Source organism: Lytechinus pictus, chromosome 15 (assembly GCF_037042905.1).
Source record: "Lytechinus pictus isolate F3 Inbred chromosome 15, Lp3.0, whole genome shotgun sequence".
NCBI classification, from domain to species: domain Eukaryota; kingdom Metazoa; phylum Echinodermata; class Echinoidea; order Temnopleuroida; family Toxopneustidae; genus Lytechinus; species Lytechinus pictus.
This window is the reverse complement of record NC_087259.1, coordinates 22,004,740-22,023,297: the sequence shown is the minus strand read 5'-3', so window position 1 is coordinate 22,023,297 and position 18,558 is coordinate 22,004,740. Positions and strand designations below refer to the sequence as shown.

Here is an 18,558-nt window from a genome sequence, read left to right as displayed (position 1 = left end):
TATACAACAGTAATATCTGAAAAATGGTAATCATAATCAAATCATTGGAATAACTATATGTGAAGTGTTGTGGCCCAGTGGATTAGTCTCCGGACTTTGAAACAGAGGATCGTGGGTCCGAATCCCAGCCATGGCGAAATTTCCTTCGCCAAGAAATTTATCCACATTGTGCTGCACTCGACCCAGGCGAGGTGAATGGGTACCCAGTAGGATTTTTCCTTGAATGCTTTAGCGCCTATTAATATGGTGGCTCAGCTACAGCTGGGGTAATAATATGATACCAAGTATCAAAGCGCAGTTGAGTATCTGCACATAGTATTAGTAACTGCGCTATATAAATGGACATATTATTTACTCTGATCAATAACATAGAAATCATCACTGTCTCTGAGTGTTTTACCCATATATCTTTACATCTTTGTCACCAATTTGTCATACCTACACTATAAATTCTTTCAGATAGTCACATTTTTACAGTTGTATAGTACCAATAAGCATATAACTGGTCGCAATATCAATATGGCTGCTGTTATATTTCAAATTTTGACGACTTGTCACAAACAAGATTTCCCCATCAAAACTTTTTAAAAACACTCACCTTTGCTCGTAGCTGACTTGACAATTCTGAGTTTTGCTGACTTAACTCATCATTTCCTTTCCTGCGACAGGAAAAGAGTGTACGTAAACATTTCTAACTTACTAAAGGGAACATTTTCATATTATTTTCTATCAGTGGCAAGGTAGGATTTATATTTATAAGCTCCTGAAATAGTGCAATTTGATTAGCAAGTGAACTTATAGCATTTATTATTGATTACAAGTTTAATGAAAAAAGCCAGTCTCCAAATAAGTAACAATTTATAGACTCACTAACTTACGGCTATCATAATTTTAGGTGAATCATTTTACTTTTAGCACGTAAAAACTGAGATGCGATCAGAAATTTGCATTCTTTCTTAGAACAAGCAATGGCATGGATTTTCCTGCGCTTACTCGAGAGTAAATAATCCTGTGATGTCATGAGATAAGGCAGATGTGATCTAATCGTCTGTGCAGTCCTATACAATTTTGAGGGATTCTAACAAACTTTCCACAATGAATTCATGCTGTTGTTCCATCTTATAAAACAAATGATGCACAGGCTTAAATTTGCAATGTTAATGGCATAGCTGGCATGTTGGGTATTCACAGTGCGGTGTATAAGCACTCGGCGCAGGTACCCCGTGCTTGTCGTACACTGAAAATTCCTCCGAGTGTGCTGCATTGCCCACTTACATACTCATACCTGTGCATCATTTATATAATATTATCATTATCATAATTATATCATAATCACAACCTACCTCAATTTATATACATCTAATTTCAGTGAATCTCTCTCCTTGTCTAATTCTTTGCTTGTCTGAAAGAAAAAAAACATTTGTAAATATCTTGTAAATATATGATGATGAATCAAGGTATAAAGAAAACAATCAACTCTTATTATCTGGGAAGATGTCAGGGTATATTGAAAGGGGAAGATGATCTAAAAGTGACATATTTTTTTCCCCACGTTGAATTACAGGAGTAATATAGAGTTATATGATTCAGACTTCTCTCTTTTAAATTCTTATATTTTCCTTTGTATTTTACCCCGTTTTTTCCCCTCCTCTCTTTTCTTCATTACTTGAATAGTATAGTAACATGTATACAGTGAGAGGCAAAGAGACGTTCACACACAGTTATATTTACTTCATGAAAAATGGCCCGTTTGTGTGTGTATTCTTGGCACTTGGTATTCCAAAATGCCTTTTTATAACCCATCTATCAAAAGTATTTCAAACAAACCTTGTGTTGGTTTTATTGCTTCTTATCAGCAAGCTATCCACATAAATATTTCATCCTGAATTGATCTTTTTAAAAATTCAGTTCACAAAATTAATACACGGCTTTGAATGCTGGTAGATGGTACATACCTTCTGGTATTGAGAAGATGAGTTTGTAGCACTGGCCAGTCCTCTCTCTAGTTCAGCTACACGTTGTCTGGAAACTTGAAGACGACTTGCTAGATTCTCAACCTCATCAGATTTTTGTTTGAAACCTGTTTGAATCTGGCCCAGTGCGCTCTGAAGATCAGTCTTCTCCGAGACCAGAATACCGATCGTCTGAATGTGAACTTGAAGCTGCTCCTTGAGGGCGCTCTGTTCTTTATGTGCTTGGTGAGCAAAGTCGTTCCTCTCCTTCAAAAAATTAAACAGAAAAACATTCAATAATCAGACAGTTTTGACTCTAATAGGAGTTATATCCACTTTTGCAAGCAGAACAATATAAAAAAAGTTGCATTTTTCATGCTGTGCCCTAACAAATTGAGGCTAATACTTTTCTTCAAAGGTAGGCTTTGTAAGTGCTCAACGTTTTGATATAAAAATTCAATTTCTGCATAAATGAGATAAAAATAGCATGTGATACAATACATTGAGATTTATCAAGTGTAAAATAAATGCAATACCAAAATGAACATTTATACAGGAAATAGTATGAAGTCTTACATTTCAGAAATTTCAGAATTAACTACTGATAAAAACCATAAAATAAATTGAATACGAAGACCGAATTCCAGATAAACTAGAAAAATTTTGACAGATACTTGGCAGATAATCATTTATTTGATATGAATGCAAGTTGATAGAGATTTATAAAATATCCATGTGAACAAATGGGAAGGGAATATATGATGTTTATTAGAATATACAAGAAAAATAAAATAGATGATTTACCTTTTCAATAGTGTCCTGTAACCTTATGCACTGTTGTTTCTATAAATCAAAAGTAAATTTAAAAATGTAACCAACCATCATATAATAATTTCAATTCAATTTATTCTTGAAAATCATTAAAAACAAAACATCATCAAATTGTACATTCATAAATAAAAGTATCATTACAAGACAAGGAAGGCAAAATAAAATAACACTTGAAAATAAGAAGTCGCTTAAACATGAAGTAATAAAAATACATGTACATACATGTATCAGATGAAGAAGAAAAAAGAAATTAAACACACACAAACACACCCACCCATCTTGACACATCACCAACATCAGCACACACAAAAGAACATCCATCGTCTCAGTTAAAATAATAATAATTGAAAACATGAATATAAGATATAAGACGAGTTTGAGTTCAAATTAGGCATGAGGTAATAATGATCTTTATGAGTTTGAATGTTAATGAAGAAACAGTTGAGCACGTAAAAAGGGAAACATTCACAGTATTCCAGATCTGCGGTCCAGTATACCATATTTAAAAGAATTCAGAATTATTCATCAGGTAACTTCATTCATAAAGTAAGGCCAAATGAGATATATTTTTACAAAACATACATGTAAGCAAAACAGTGTCTAGCAAGCAAGTAAAGGGAATTTATTAAGAATTATATGAAAACAATATGAATAACTTAAATAAATTAAGGATGTAGAAATATGTACCCGGTAATAACTTCAAATTGGATTTAACTTTTTTTTTAAAGTCAATCGTTTCAGTTTGAAATGTATGCAAGAGATGACAATCAAATATTGAGAGGTTAAGAGGTTTAATGAAGCAGGATCAAGATATTAAAAGAAAAGTCTGAAATAAGAAGATGGATATTATCTATTATTACTTATACAAGGCATTTTAGCAGATAAATAAAAGTCATATTTCACTCGTTACTTTCAATTTGCCATGTAGCCCTCCCCGGGATTTGCCCATAAGACATTGGCCATATTTCTGCTAATGCGTTAAGTGAATATGTGCACGCCATGCATGATGCGCAACTGCAAGGTAACAATTTACGTCACAATTGCTTAAGGGTTACTTCACTAAGTTCGTGAAAAACCTGAAATCAGAAGTAGTGATAAGCAAACAGGCCTGTGAATTGTTCCAAATAATAGCTTGAATTACACATTGTACAGGCTTAGGTAATAATAATAATATTGACTGGCTCTTCTTTCGGGAAACATCAATATGTTGCCCTTAAAAGAACCATGTTGTCCTTGTCTAAAGACTCGGGCCAATATGATTCTGTTGCGGGCGACATATTTGATGTTCCCCTCAAGGCCAGTCAATATTATATAAATATTCACCAATTGTTCTGCCTCCAGCAATAGTCTCTTATTGGCCTGGGTTTGGTGATCCACCTCTGCTGCTAGTTCCTGGTTGCGAATCTATATAGAAAAGGAGAGATGGGAATAGGGAGAAAGGGGCAGGGATTGAGAAAGGGAGAAAAAAGAGAAAAAGAGGGAAGAATGGAGGGGAAGGGGGAGGGGGGAGGGGAGGGGAGGGAGGGAGGGAGGGAGGGAGGGAGGGAGGGAGGGAGGGAGGGAGGGAGGGAGGGAGGGAGGGAGGGAGGGAGGGAGGGAGGGAGGGAGGGAGGGAGGGAGGGAGGGAGGGAGGGAGGGAGGGAGGGAGGGAGGGAGGGAGGGAGGGAGGGAGGGAGGGAGGGAGGGAGGGAGGGAGGGAGGGAGGGAGGGAGGGAGGGAGGGAGGGAGGGAGGGAGGGAGGGAGGGAGGGAGGGAGGGAGGGAGGGAGGGAGGGAGGGAGGGAGGGAGGGAGGGAGGGAGGGAAAGAGGGAGTGGGAAGGATAGGAGAGAGGGGCGGGGAGAAAAAGTGGATGGAAGAGAAAGAGATTCAAAGTATGTGAAGTTGATGTATCTGACTTATGACATTGGTTATATAACACAAAACTATATATTGTACATATGTAGTCTATCAAATTATGTACATGTAATGATGTGAGGAATATTATGTCTATCCAAACTGCATATGCCCAACATAAGATATATTATTAACATATGGGGCATGTGGCTGAGTTCGGGATTAATAATTACTTATTACAAACAACAGATAAGGGGAAGTCTCTGTCAATGAATAAAAAGTGATAACAAATATTATCACTTTCTTGATCAATTAATAGGATAATTCATGTGAGCATCAACACAGAAACAAAAAAGAAATTTAAAATAAGACTGAAAAGAAAGATGGTACAACACATCACAGGAGGGTAATATAAGGACAGGTCTGAATTAATTGTTATTCTCACCTCTAAATCAGACATTCCGTTTGTTCCTGATCCAATTTCACCATTAACAAGTGATGTCTAAATTCAAAAAGGAAAAATAAATCAATAGGCCATTAAACTAAATTATCAAAATTCATATCATTATTCACTTATTTTAGGAATGTGCCAGTAAAATGTTATTACCTGTGAATTGTGAACAAGATGCTAAAGATAAGTAAACATTTTTTTAAATTCTTTTCAAATACAACTAGAGGTATAACCCTAAGGGGTATGATTTTTATAAATGATTATAATTAATTGTTAATGGCTTGCCATAAATACACTAACAATTACTTTAATGATACAAATGATTGCAGTTTTTCTTTGTTATTGCAATTTTTGCACTACAATTGAAGGTTGGTTTTTTTAACGTTACATGGCCCTGATAATATAGCTTTATTGAATAAATCACAATACTGTATCATAACTGTATTATATATAGATACTTGCAGAAAGTTGGAAGGAAGGGGGATTCTTCCATTGCCTACCTGTATTCCATTACGGTACAGAGTAAAACTATCATATATTCCTGTTTTATGACTTTATCAAAATTGCAAAAACAAACTTAAATAATTTGTACATGTTCTTAACACTGAACCATACAACTTTTATGCAAACTACATGTATATAATCAAAGATAATCCAAACCACTAGGAAAAATGAAAATTGTTTATGATTATAATAATTATTTTTTCAGCCATAAAACAGAAAATTGAATAGTATACAAAAACATAAGAACACTGTATAATTGAAAAAGTTTTAAAAAATTACAGAAAAGAAGTAGAGAGTAAAAGATTGCTTGCCCAGAAGCATGCAAGCCCACTCAGAAAAGCCACTGAGAAAATATTGCACAATCCAGTAACACTAGACAGTGAGAAAAAGGAGTTTGTTAAATCAAATCTTTGTACATTTGTTAGATTTGATTTTAAAAAGCTGAAAACTTACATCTGCCATGAGACCATTCAGCTGACGGGACATCTGTCTCAGACTCTCCGTTGATGACAATGGCTTACTGTCAAAGTTATTCAAAAATGGATTTGTATTTTTAACTTTCTCTCAAAAGTAATGACTATTCTAGTTTATTACTACATTATATGCATATACATAACCATATAAAGCTATTGTGAGAACAGTATGAAACATTTTTTAAGATGGATTTGCAATTTGCTATATTACTCTACCAACTTTGCTCTTGAAAGTAAATATCATCCATGTTTAAAACTTACAACCAGTATCAGTATTTTTTTTTTCATTTTAGATAGTTGACAAATTAGATGAATATATGCAAAATGCTTAAGTGCAATATGGATTGTACATGTACAAATCTTGCATATAACACCAAACTGAAATTAACTTACCTCAATGGTGGAAGCCCATTTGAGTTTGTATCTTTCTCATGCTATAAGAAAAAAATCATCATTTAATTGATCAAAGTTAGGATGAACATGTAAGTATAAACAGCATTGGTAATATCTGAACATTCACCTCAAAGTCATGACAAGTTGTGAACAAAATTATATATATCCCATATCCCCCTTCTTTGGCAGATTCATAATGTTTAAACATATGATTATACTTTTCACGAATACTTACTTTTGTAAGAAGTCTTGATTAGTGTTAAAAAAATAATGCAGCAAAATTATAAATTTTGCATAAATTAGCATAAATAATTTTCTAGTCAAAATTTCAAAATTCTGTGTAGAAGTTTGGTGAACCTCATGAAGTTCTACCAGATGGAAGAAAAAAAATCAAAATCGGTCAACAAATAAAGAAGAGGCATTTTCTGTGATTAATGAATAAATTTTGCATAAATCAGCATTTAAAAAATTTCATACTCAAAATGTCAAAATTCTGTGTAGAGGTGAATAAGAACCTCATGAAGCTCTACCAGATGGAAGAAAAAAAATCAAAATCGGTCAACAAACGAAGAAGAAGCACTTTATGTGAATTTTTAAAAATACGCATGAATTAATTTCACATAAATTAGCTTAAAATTTAATCTAGTCAAAATTTCTAAATTCTGTGTCGAAGTTTGGTGTACCTCATGAAGCTCTATCAGAAGGAAGAAAAAAAAACAGAATTGGTCCAATAATAAAGGAGAAGCATTTTTTAGCAAATTTTGAAAAATGTGCATGAATTAGCATATTTAATGAGTTTCTAAATTCTGTGTAGAAATTTTGAATCCCTCACCTAGTGCTATCATATAAAGCAAACAGAATTTGAAATCGGACTTGAAACAATGAAGAAGAAGCATTTTGAAATTGTGGACAGACGACACGCCATGGCATAAGCTCATCTGATGAGCTAAAAAAAACTTAATCAATAAGATACATGTTGTAAAAGGTTAAAAATATATACCGATACACAATCATTTCAATCTTGCAAATATGCACTAACTTCAAGTTTTTACAAGAGCCCATTCGACATTTAGCCTCATTTATTCAGAATAATATAGAGCAACATACCGGTGTTTGTGAGATAAAACTTGCACTAGCCGCCACCTCATCTTGCTTGGCCTGGTGGTCAGTTAACCTTTGACTGGCTGGTTCAGTTTGGACTTGACGTGGTAAAGGACTCTCTGGTCTACTGCCAGCCTTGACCTTCCCAGTTTTTGTTTTTGCGCTTTTTGAAGATGGGCCCCCACTAGGTGTGTTGGATGGGGTGCGCTTCTGCTGGAATTTTTGGAGCTGTAAGAAGAGAGAATTACATCATTTCATGACTGATTTATTTAATTGAAATAGAGATAAGATGTAATGTGCATCTCTTGAGTCTGAACCAGTCCACAGCAATGATAAAGTTCTTTATTAATGGTTGGACTTTGCAACACGCTCCAGTTCATCCTTCTTCTTGATGGCGTACGAGTTGGAAGATCCCTTGGCAGCATCATGGGTTAACATTCTCTAGTTAGTAACAAACATCATCTATAAAACTTTTTTAAAGGTCTGAATTATTGTTCAGATTCGACAATATACTTAATGCTCCTCTTTTCCATGCTTTTCTTTTTAACATATTATTTACATACATCCATCTCTTTAATATTTGGCCTAGATCTATTTCTTTATTACCTTTTCAATATGATTTTTGAATTTTATTAATCACTTCAATATTATTTTATAAGGAGACAAATGAACATATGGTACAAAATGGGTGTAACAATGAAAAGAAGAATAAAATACAAAGCTAAACATACTCAAAAGATGAATAATGAAATAGAGGAATATCATATTTAATTTGAAGAGCTGAATAAATCAATGAAAAAAAAGACTGAAAATATAAACATTAAAAAAATACATAGATGTCATAGACATGTTAAAGAGACAAATAAACTTAAAAGACAATATTGAATAGATGAAAAAAGACAAAGATATTAAAGAGAATACATTCATAAAAAGAAAAATGATAATTGATATGATTAAAAACATAGAATACTGTATAAGCTGTTATTTTCGCAGATTTCGTGATTTGCCGTTCGGCTGCAAATTTAACAACATGCAAAATATTGACACATTTAGAAATCAGTGCCAATGTCCCCAACAGCAAAGCATTGCTAATGCAAACATCTTGTGTGGTGAAATAGTTGAGATATGCACCTGTCCTATATATGTACAAAAATAAGTTTGAGATAGTACAATTAATAATTTAAAAAGTTAGCTAAAATTTCACTTTTTATTTTTCAAATAAAAATCAGAACCTAAATCATTTTCTTACATATATTTATCAAGATTTATTCACTCACTGTAATATTACAATGTATTTTCCATGAATAAATTTGATTTCAATTCCTTGTCATCTGATTGACTCTATACACAGGTTCATTGACAGCTATTTGCATACTCATTTATATTCATAAGTCACATGACCAAAGGTTTTAGAGGTGTAAGATTTTGTTCACAAAATTCAACATTGCACTAAAACCAACTTTAAAAAAAATGAATCTAACAAAACACAACTTCCAAAGATTGCTTTGCACAGATTAAACTGTGACATGATGAATTTTCAGATCCAAGGTACAAAAAAGTGATAATTAAGCCACTTTTTTAACAGTTGTGACTGTTTTTTACCGGGACATATCTATGTACAAAAGACACGTCATCATGGGCCTTTGAGAAGCACATTTTGCACATGTTTTGCACTACTTTTGCTTCTCTAAAATGCTGTGTTTGGTACATCTTCAAATCACAAATTCAACAACCCGCAAAAATGTCAATACCCCTGCGATTCGCAAAAAAAATATGTAGATCTATGCGAAAATAACAGCTTATTCAGTAGATTTATGACTATATTGGGAAAATGAGTATATTGAAGAGAATTAATATCCATGCAAATAAAATCAAAGATAGCATAATTATTCAATCAGAGATGAATATTTAATCATTATTAAAAAGACCAATTAAAGTAGACCGGATCGGATAATCCTAATAAAAGTTTGTGAGGGAATATCAGCGGCCAGGAAAGTGGAATTTAGTAGTTTGTTTTTCCAGAGTCAGAGAAATGTGTGCTCAGATTTTAATTAGGAAAAAGCGTCAGGTCAGGCAGTATCATCTCAATTTTTATCTATTTACAGCGCAGGCACAGCACAGGCAGGGATAGACAGCTGGCAGCCGTCTGTTTCGAGGAGTTTTTCAACATTTTTCAATTTTTTTTATTTCTCCTCATACACAGACGGCTCGCTATCGTGCAGCCACCATTAGGGGGTGAACAATGCAAAATCCCCCCGACGGGGCACATCGATTTTTGTCTTTATTTCATAAAAATATTGAAAAAGAATTGAACCAAAATAGAGATTATTATTCCGTTTTGGCCTGAAATGCACCAAAACGGGGAAAAATAAACTTAAAAGGGGAAAAACAGTGACTTACTTCGGCTGTCGCGCAACTTCACTTCCCCTTTTTATCCGAGCTTAAGTACATAAACATATGGCCATTGAGTCCCCTGTACAGATCGCGCTAGAACTTCGGTCTCTGTATTTTGTGAGTGGAGCCAACGTAGTTCAGCGGAACAACCAACATAACAGAGACCGAAGCTTTTGGTCTAAAGCAGGGAGTACTTTACAATCCAATAGGCAATATTCAATAACCAATAATGACTCATATTAATAATCGAGCATGGATATTAACTGTAAACTTTAATGTTAAAACAAGGCATCACACAAACCAGACATTATAATCACATGACATTGGATTCTAAATGTAAGCCCACAGGACAGACAGGCCCAACCCAGGCCAAGAAGACAATTTTTAGGGTTTTTTTTACTCTCCAATAAAAAAAAACTTTTGTTTTACTCTCCAATTTCCAAAAGTCCAAAAAGACCAAACTAGCCTAGATTTTGGCAGAATTTATGTTGTTCTTGGTCACAGAGAATTCATATTTGTCATGGAAATCTATAAACCAAGCGTCATCAAAGCTTTCCGCTGACAATTGGAGAGGATGTTTATATTTCCGGTCATACGTTCACACAGTGAGCCACTGCAGTTTTTTCGCCCTTTTTTCGCCGTTTTGTGTGTTATAACCTATGGGAAATTCAAAGTTGCAGTTTTTTCGCCGTTTTGAAAACGGCTAGAAAAGGGCGAAGAAAGGGAGAATTTTTGGAGAAAAAACGGCCAAAAAACGGCTACATTAGGTTTCTTACATAAATCTTGAATTATTATGGAGTGCCATGATTGTTTGATATTAGCGGAGCTATTGATTTCCCCATGAAAACGGCGAGAAAACGGCGAATGATGAGGACGAGGATCCTGTTAGAGGAGTGAAGATACTGAAAGAAAACGGCTAATAAACGGAGAGAAAAGGGCGAGAAAACGGAGACAAAAGGGCGAATGGGTAGTAAGGCGCGCGTTGCATAAAACGGAGAAAAAAGGGTGAGAAAACGGAGACAAAAGGGCGAATGGGTTTAAGGCGTGCAGTGCATAAACGGAGAGAAAATTGTGAATGGGTCCCAGGGAGTGCATTGCATGAAAGGGAGAGAAAGTGGCGGGACAACGGAGAGAAAAGGGCAGCTGAGTAGTAAGAGGTGAGAGCATGAAACAGCAAAAAAGTTAGAAAAAAAAGAAAAGGGCGAATGGGTAGTACGAAGTGCATTGCATAAAATGGCAAAAAGAAATGTGAAAATGTGTGATATGCATTGAGAAAAAGTGACTAGAAGACGTAGAATATATATTTGCAATTTTTCTGCCAACTTCAGATTTTCTGAAGAACTCCTTTTGGAAATAAGCTCTAGTTTTCATGGGTAATATTTGATAATAATTCTCATTTCATTCATGTAAACAATTTTTTATTTTACTTTCGGGGGGGGGGGGGGGGGTTACGCCTTCTTTCATAAATCTTATTTACATATTGTATAGGCCTACTACATTAATTGTTTTATTTCAACATTTTTTATATTTCATGTGGAATTTGATAAAATGTCAATCAGATGAAAATAAAATGTAATTGAATTGGATTGAAACTTCTTTGAATACTTTATTCTTTACTCTTATTTTCCCTTCTTCATGGGCGGGAACCCGAGGGGGACGTGTCCCTCACTTTTTGGAAAGGGGGGCATAATATCAAATCCCCCTCTACTATTTGTGGTCTTTTATGATGGAGAACAATAAATCATTCAAAGTCGAATGTAGTTAAAGAGCTTAAATTTGCCCTTTGTATTTACTAAAAAAATGCAAAATTTCTCCCGCCGAATATTGGCACGCAGGTTGTCAGGGAAGTAATCTACAAAATTGTATCGTAATTTTTTTCATGCAAATCGCTATTAAGTAATTATGCTTAAAGTTTACAAAGTTCTCCCATATTTCACGCAAAAATACAGAAGAGAGAGAGAGAAAAAAAAACAAAGTTAAAAAATAACTCAGATCAATTCAAACTGCAAGTCATTTTCCGTGATTTTCTGGGATCTACACACAGACACACACACACACACGCAAAGTTAGCATACAGTGTACATGTACCAGCTGCCGCACGTGGCTTGGCCTGCCTGCCTGTGTGGTGTGTGGCAGGCTTGCATGATCGGAGGAGATTTGCAAACTCTGAATCAAAGTGAACAATCTCACATGATTAACAGTTTTTCCAACAAAATAATCACAAAATCGGCAGGAAATTTAAACATATATGGATCCTCAGATTAATGATTTGGTGATGTAGTCGTAGAAGCAAGTTATCGAGTTTTCATTACTAGATCGATCTAGTTGTTTCAGCTTTTGTTTTGAGTGAAAATGAGTCTTTTCGTGTTCGCACCGATAACAAGAAGACAAGACAAATAGAGATAGAGATGGTGTGATGCCGCGATGTTCATTTTATTAAAGTTTGACAATGTTTCACCTTCAAATTTTATTTGTTTCTAAAACATTTTAGTTTTCTAACAATTTTTAAATATATCATAAAAAAGACAAATATCTGTAAGATTTTTTGTTAGATGATTACATTTGTTTTGTTTGCTTGAAGGTTAATTTTTTTCCTCTTTAATCCTTTCTTCATTTCTTTCTTTATTGCTTTCTTTCGTTCATTTTCTTTCTTTTCTATCTTTTTTCTTCATCCTTTCTTCTATCCTTCCTGCTTGCTTTTTTTTGTTCTATCTTATTTCAAATCTTTCCTAGCTTTCTTTCCTGATCCTTTCTCTCTCTCTGTTCATTTTTTTTCTTCCCTTCCTTCCTTTTCTTACTTTCCTTTTATTTCCTTTCTTCTTTCTTTCCTTATATTTTTTGGTTCCCTTCCTCTCCTCTTCTCTTTTCATTCTTTCTGTCATTCCATATTTCTTCCTTTCTTTCATTCTTTTCTTGCTTTCACTCTCGCATGATAATGCAAAAGGCACTTTTCATGTTCCTGATGCTGCAGTCACATTTCCCCTACCGCGGCGTATGGCGAGTCGAAAACAGCCGTTTTATTAATGTGTAGATGGTACAAAAAAGTCTTAACGGATGTGTTTGACCCGCCGTAAGGGAAATGTGACTGGGCCATTGGTCATGTAGGCCTAAGTAGTATCCAACAAACCACTTCGATATACTTTAAGAGGCTGTTCTCACTACGTTCCTAAAACTAGTTTACTGGAAACTAGTTTAGTGGAAACTAGTTTAACGCGTAGTGAGAACGGTCAAAGCGGTCTTGGAAGCGATCTTCCAAACCAGTTTGGAAAACCACCTCGCGATGTAGTTTTTAAGATCGCTTTGCCTCGTTTAACTGGTTTTAGCGTAAGTGAGGACACAACCGTTCTTCGGGAAGCGATCTTCGCACATTTTGAGCACGCTACTCCACACGACAGGTGTAGAATGCCTATGCTGCGGTTTCGAATTTCGCGCGAAACGTGTCACCCCACTGAGAGCGTTACCATAGCAACAAGAGCGCTTTTTAAAAGTGAAGTGATATTGAAAACCACTTTCGTGTGATCAAGTGGGAACGCTAGCAAAGCGATCTTCCAAAGTGGTTTCCTGAATCGGTTTCCAGTAAACTAGTTTAGAAAGCGTAATGAGAACGGCCTCTAATTCTTGGGGAGGCATACATCAGCCTCCATGATGTCATGAGCTGGTTCGATCTCGTTGGTATATTGATCAAAACTGTGTTTTATAGTGTTAAAGACCCCAATGCACTTGAGCTACTTCGTTTTATAGGAAAGATAACTTTTAAAATGTATAACAGAAGCTTTGGAGTGAATGCCCTAGCTGTTGCGACTTCAATGGGGTCAATTAATTACACCGTCTCGCACGTTTTGTGAACAATGGAAGGTGTGAAGATTGCAGTGAACACCTAACAATAAGAAGAATCTGTTTCAATTTAAGTTACGCAATGATCACTTGTGATCTCTCGTTGTGTTTCTTCAACCCGGATGAATCCCCCAAACCACATTGTCCAATCACGGACCTACTACAATAGTCAGCGTTTGTTAAAACGGAATGATAATCGAGGATGATAGTGTATTTGTGATGTAATTAAATAATGATAGTGGTGATAATGAAGGGGGATAAAGAGGAAGAAGAGGACGAGAATGATGGTGGTGGTAATGATTTTGATGGCGGCCGTGATGATGATGACGATAACATAATTATTTTTTTTCTTGATAAACATATTATGTGTGTAAATGTATAAAGAAGGAGGAAATTTTCTTTTTAAGAATTATGATATAAAAAGGACAAATAATTTTTTCCAGACCCGGTTCTGGAAATAAGACTAGACTTATATTATAATTTCTGAAACAACTGGGTCTGGAAAAAAGACTTTGGACTATTATACTTTTTGAAACAACCGGGTCTGGAAAAAGACTTTTGTGCACTTTTGTGCTTTATCAACGTATTACTATAGATTTTAGTTTAGAACGGATCAAATCCCTTCAAATTTATTACATTTTTGGGTAAAGTCATTATTACATTTGTGGGCGATCAAAAATTATAACATTTGTGGGTAAAGTGCATTAATACATTTGTGGGTTAAATTATTACATTTGTGGGTAAAGTGTTATTACATTTTTGGGCGTTGTTACATTTGTGGGTAAAGTGTTATTACATTTGTGAGCGATTTTCACATTTATGGGTGTAACAGGCCCCCCCCCCCCCATATGTGCATTTCTACCAATCGCCTATATTGTTGTTGTTATTATTTGATGAATAATTTTCATAGAAACAACTGGCTCAGAAAACTATTAAACACAGCCTTTCGTGAAAAGCTCCCCTGGTTGTCCCGAGAAGGTGTGTTTATTTGACTCCCTTCCCTCATCCCACCCTTTCAAGAAAAGCTATCCTGGTTTTCTCGAAAGGGTGCGGCCATTCCCACTTCGCAAACGCAAACGATCGTAACAAGTGGCAAGATAAAGAAAATAATACAGTACAGTATAATTTAATACATTTAGCACATTGCAGCATCTTTCCAAAAGAAAAAATGATGAAAATAAATCATATTTATGAAGTATCAATTTTCTAAACATAACAAAATACGGTGAAAATGAATTAATTATAGATTTTTGTTAATTCTCTTATGACAGCAGAAAACATGTGTTTGGTATACGAACCACAAGTGACAAAAGATTTCACACGCGAAGAGGGGCGAAATCGGAAGCTGAGAATTTTTTTTTCAGATATAGGCCGATCGATTTCAGCCATTTTAAAATTCTTATTTTTAGTAGGTATTTGTGATTACTTTATGGTGGAATTTTGATGAATTTTAAGAAAAGGTTTGATATGATTGAAAAAACTGAAGATTGTTCGGTATTATCCACTACCATTCATTACGGTAGTATGAATGTTATTCCAAGTTGTCTCAAGTACATGCACTCACCAGCTTGTGTGGTACAACATTATTTGCTGATTTTTACTTGTTAAGTCCTATTTATTACTAGTTTTATTACTTTTTTGTGCCTTTCGTCATTTATTAGCAGTTTTGAAGGCTTTTTTACCGATGGGGGTATTCACCCTTATATTAGTCATTTTGTAGCCGTTTTCCACAAGGGAGATATTCGCCCTTTATTAGCCGTTTTCCACAAGGAAGGTATTCGCCATTTATTAGCCGTTTTGTAGCCGTTTCCCGCAATGGAGGTATTCGCCCTTTATTAGCCGTTTTGTAGCCGTTTTCTCGAAGGGAGGTATTCACTATTTTATTCTGATAAAAATCATTGTTGCATACAGTTAGCTTTCCATAGTCGGTACACTTTTTTTGTCGCCGTTTTTTAGCCGTTTTCTAGCCGTTTTTCTGTTGGGAAAAAGGGAGAAAAAAGGGAGAAAAAACGGCGAAAAAACGGCGAATCACCCAAACCAGTCTGGCTCACTGTGTCAGTTACAATATGCTGTCCAAATGAAAACAACACACTGACACGAATGAGTGGGACCACTCACCACTTTCTACAAATCAATAAAACATCCACAAATTAAAGCAGAAAATACACGTAAAATTTAAAAATTAAGATGCAAACAATAGTCTACAAGTTTTCTGCCAATATATATACACATTGAATAATACATAAAAGATATGATATATTGTAGAAAAAGCATATAAACTACCTTTTTCCTCGCAGCTGCGAGCTTTTCTTCTCGAGAAATATCCGCCATATCTGCAGTGCTGAAGGGTTGAGTGTGTAAATTAATGAAAAAAGGTCATTGGACAGTAAAGATGTGCGTAGCATGACCGATTCATTCGCACACAATAACTATTTTTTCATCACTTTAGGCGGCCTTTCGCAGACACGTATGCAAGATCCAACGCATCAAAAAAAAAAAAAAAAAAAAATCTGCACTGATCTGAATTGTGATGATCCAAACATGACTGCGAATCATGGATTTCGGGATGGATTTAACCAATTTTTCGAGTTCAACTGAGTAATTTGTATACTTCGCATTATCATGACACCTAATAATGTGTGTTCATTCTCTTCATTGATTTGTAGAAAAATAAAAATAAAAGGCTAAAGAGAGAATTGGAAAAGATAAGGAAAAGTGATAAATTTCTGCATGACGCACGGAGGAGGGCATGGCCCTGGGAAGCGGGGGTGCTGCGACTTGTGATCTAGACTAAAAAGAGCACCCCCCCCCAAAAAAAAATCTGGGGGTGCTGTCGTATGCATCACCCCCTGAAAATCATGTTGGTATGCTAAAAATAGAAATTTCACAAAATCCGACCTGCATTTTGGAGTGAAACTCCTTTTCTCTCTTTTACGTTCTTCTTCTTAAAGTTCTTCTTTTTTTGCAAACCAGCACGCCTGGCCAGCACACCCTTTAAAAATTGCGCCCGCCCCCTCAGTGGTTAACAAGATCGCACCCAGTCTCACCTTATGCGATTCAATATGGCAGCAATCATTACAGTGAATATATATTTGTTTCTTTAAAAAAAATGTTTACCACGTACTGGCGTATAAATCCGGTCCGAGCATGGGGGGGGGGGGGGGCATGAAAGCAATATCTTATTGACCAGAAAATTAAAAATTTGGGGGACACCCCCACACCTATATAGGGCTAAGTAACTGTGTACATATTCCTTTAATCTTTCAATTAAAGGCCTTTCCGGATTTTTTTTTCAATGGCTATATAATTGTAATGAATTGTGTTACTACTGATCGAACTACATGTCCAGTTCAGCAAATGCGAGCGAGCGGGCAAATTTTCAGTAGTTGAAAGACATGATGACGGCAAAATCGTCTTTCATGAGGAGTGATTATTGGATAATGCGGCAAGTGAGCATAGCGACTGAGCAAATTTTCAATAGGTGGAAGAAAGAATGATGCCCCAACTGGGTTCACGGTACAGGGGTATATAGTATATAACTGGATAATTAATGGATAATACAATTTTTTCACTTGAAGGACTATTATCACGATGTCTTTTTTTTCGATGGCTATAATGTATTCGTTGTGACGAAACTACTGGATTACAGTTAGTATCCAAATACGAGCGAGAGAAGCGAGCGAGCAGATTTTCCATAGTTGGAAGACAGAATGATAACCAAATCGTCTTTCAATGAGTGTAATTATGAGAGAAATTGCGGCGGTGAGCGTACTTTGCGAGCCTTAAAAAGTTGCTACAGTCGATTAAAATGATGATGATAAGAGTATCATCAATAACGTAAACTTTAGAAGAATGTGAACAAGAAATATAAAAAGAGCAAATAGGGACTAAATAGTCGAGTTTTGTTCTATGAAAACTCATTTGCTCACTGGTTAAAGTGAGATGAGAATGAAAACAAAAATATGATCATGATTAGCCGGATAGCTTAGCCGGGTAATATAGGAGCGCCTTGAGCACCTAACAAGGTGGATATGTGCATGCGCAATATAAATACCCTATATTATTATTATTATATTATTATTATCGGGAATGAGGGTGCCATATAAAATGATCATAGGCCATCACAAGCCACAATATAATCTTAAAAAAGTGGTAATATCACAATGACATTGTATATGAAAAAAGGAAAGATTTTGAATAATCTTTAAGATTATATGGAGATGATGCAACATTCGATATTTTGAGCAAAGATTAGTGTTTCGTTAACGGCATTGATGTACGGTGACTCATCGTACACTTAACTTGAAGAATACGGTAGGCCAAATACAACACCCCCGCTTCCACAAAGATACCAGATGACCCACCCCCCCCCCCCCACAGGGGCCGCGGAACGGTTTTCAAAGTGGGGGGGGGGGCTGAGCTAAAAGTGGGGGCTGACCATGCAAAAAATCACAATCATAAAAATTGTAATTTTTACGTTTTTGTACACGATTTTGGAAGAAAGTGGGGGGCTGAAGCCCCCCCCCCCCCGCTTCCGCGGCCCCTGCCCCATATTCACGAGAGTGTATATTTAAAATATATTTTGAATCGTTATGATAAGTTATAATCATATTCAAAGGTAATTGGAATCACATATTCATTAATGGACTTAATATTACAACTAAACTCCCATGATTCATGCGACCGCGCGAGAAATTTTGCAATTTTTTTAAGTAGGCCAATCTAAGCACTTTAAAGATGAATCCACACGTTAACAGAAGTATTAACCATTTGATGATTAAAAAAAATATT

At 35.5% G+C, this 18,558-nt stretch overlaps 1 protein-coding gene across 1 annotated transcript in view; it reads right to left on the bottom strand.

Moving 5' to 3' along the window:
• LOC129277910 (golgin subfamily A member 2-like) overlaps nt 1-16,118 on the bottom strand; it is a 37,067-nt gene extending 20,949 nt beyond the window's left edge. Inside the window, exons 1-10 of the mRNA XM_064109961.1 lie at nt 16,051-16,118; nt 7,546-7,767; nt 6,439-6,479; nt 6,026-6,092; nt 5,063-5,119; nt 4,107-4,187; nt 2,757-2,795; nt 1,956-2,219; nt 1,344-1,402; nt 599-659 (exon numbers count right to left, since the gene is read on the bottom strand). Of these exons, the coding sequence (XP_063966031.1) occupies nt 599-659; nt 1,344-1,402; nt 1,956-2,219; nt 2,757-2,795; nt 4,107-4,187; nt 5,063-5,119; nt 6,026-6,092; nt 6,439-6,479; nt 7,546-7,767; nt 16,051-16,098 (939 nt within the window). The 5' untranslated portion in view covers nt 16,099-16,118. The remainder of the gene's footprint in view (nt 1-598; nt 660-1,343; nt 1,403-1,955; nt 2,220-2,756; nt 2,796-4,106; nt 4,188-5,062; nt 5,120-6,025; nt 6,093-6,438; nt 6,480-7,545; nt 7,768-16,050) is intronic.
• Between the last annotated feature and the right edge of the window lie 2,440 nt (nt 16,119-18,558).